This window comes from Trichinella spiralis, assembly GCF_000181795.1.
Source record: "Trichinella spiralis strain ISS 195 chromosome Unknown Scfld2421, whole genome shotgun sequence".
Taxonomy (NCBI): Eukaryota; Metazoa; Nematoda; class Enoplea; order Trichinellida; family Trichinellidae; genus Trichinella; species Trichinella spiralis.
In genome coordinates this window covers 1-1,072 of record NW_003529360.1, presented here as the reverse complement: position 1 = coordinate 1,072, position 1,072 = coordinate 1, and the positions used below count along the sequence as shown (strand labels likewise).

The 1,072-nt window shown below is 32.6% G+C and overlaps 1 protein-coding gene across 1 annotated transcript; it reads left to right on the top strand.

The window, feature by feature from the left end:
• Window positions 1-283: 283 nt before the first annotated feature.
• On the top strand, window positions 284-537 carry Tsp_15326 (conserved hypothetical protein; the record flags this gene model as incomplete). Its single annotated transcript, XM_003368475.1, has 1 exon — window positions 284-537. A coding segment is annotated over one exon (254 nt), but the record flags the coding sequence as incomplete, so codon positions are not given.
• Between the last annotated feature and the right edge of the window lie 535 nt (window positions 538-1,072).

The window sequence follows — 1,072 nt, the reverse complement described above, 5'->3', positions numbered from 1 at the left end:
AAATACAGGCTTGTCTGACAATTTTTCATCAATATTCAAAAAAGAAGAAGGAAAACATTGCAAATGCATGCATATAGATCTATCTAGATGTATTGTTATCTTGTAAATTTACTATTATTTTCTTAAAAATACACCTCTTTCTCTCTCCATCCATCCATCTAATCTACCTATCTATCAATCTACATGTCTATAAATGATAAGATGTTGTTGATATTGCTTTCACCCGTGCAGACGCTTCTTTGTAACAAGATTAATGTAAAATTTCTGCAAACAAACTTTTCAGCTTGCGTGCACTTTGCTCGACTGGATGTCAGGAAAAAAGTGTCAAAAAATTTCTCTTCCTGGCTTAACCACACTGACAGCTGTCTACCGAAGACAAACCAAGACAATGTCAGACAAGCGATGATTGCAAAATGCAATATCAATCTTATGAAAATAAACATCTCCGCTTGGTTGAATTGGAAAACAAGAAAGCACAGCAACAAGAATTACAAAATAATTACCATAGAATTTCTCTACTCACTAGACGATTGCTAATCAATTTTCATGCTGAAGAAATTATCGCCGAAAAGTGAATATGATATTTGTAAAATAATTTTAAGCACATATGGCTTTTTTGTCGAATATGAAGAAAAAACGAACAGAGACTAGTAAAAAAGTTTTGGATGATTGCTAAAATTGATTGAACTGGTTGGGTTTTTTTCTTCTTTTTGAAAAATGTTCTTCCAATCATTGAGAGAGAGAGAGACAAAAAAGCAAGAATGGAATAAAATTAAATTACATATTGTATATTGTTTTGAAATTTTTCTTCAAACATTGAAACAAATTAATTGTTCTGATAGACAAAAATGGATACTCAGCTTAATGGATGCTATGTGCTGTATATATACATATATGTATACATATATATATATTATACAATGACAGCTGCTGATCACTCACAAGTACCGTTGTTGCATGCATGCATGAACGAATTCTGGTCACGGTGCCAGGAATGACAACTTACCTGTTGCATTTGTAAGGCTTGTCAGTTTGATGGCACCTTGAATGACTTTGCAAATTGGATAACTGG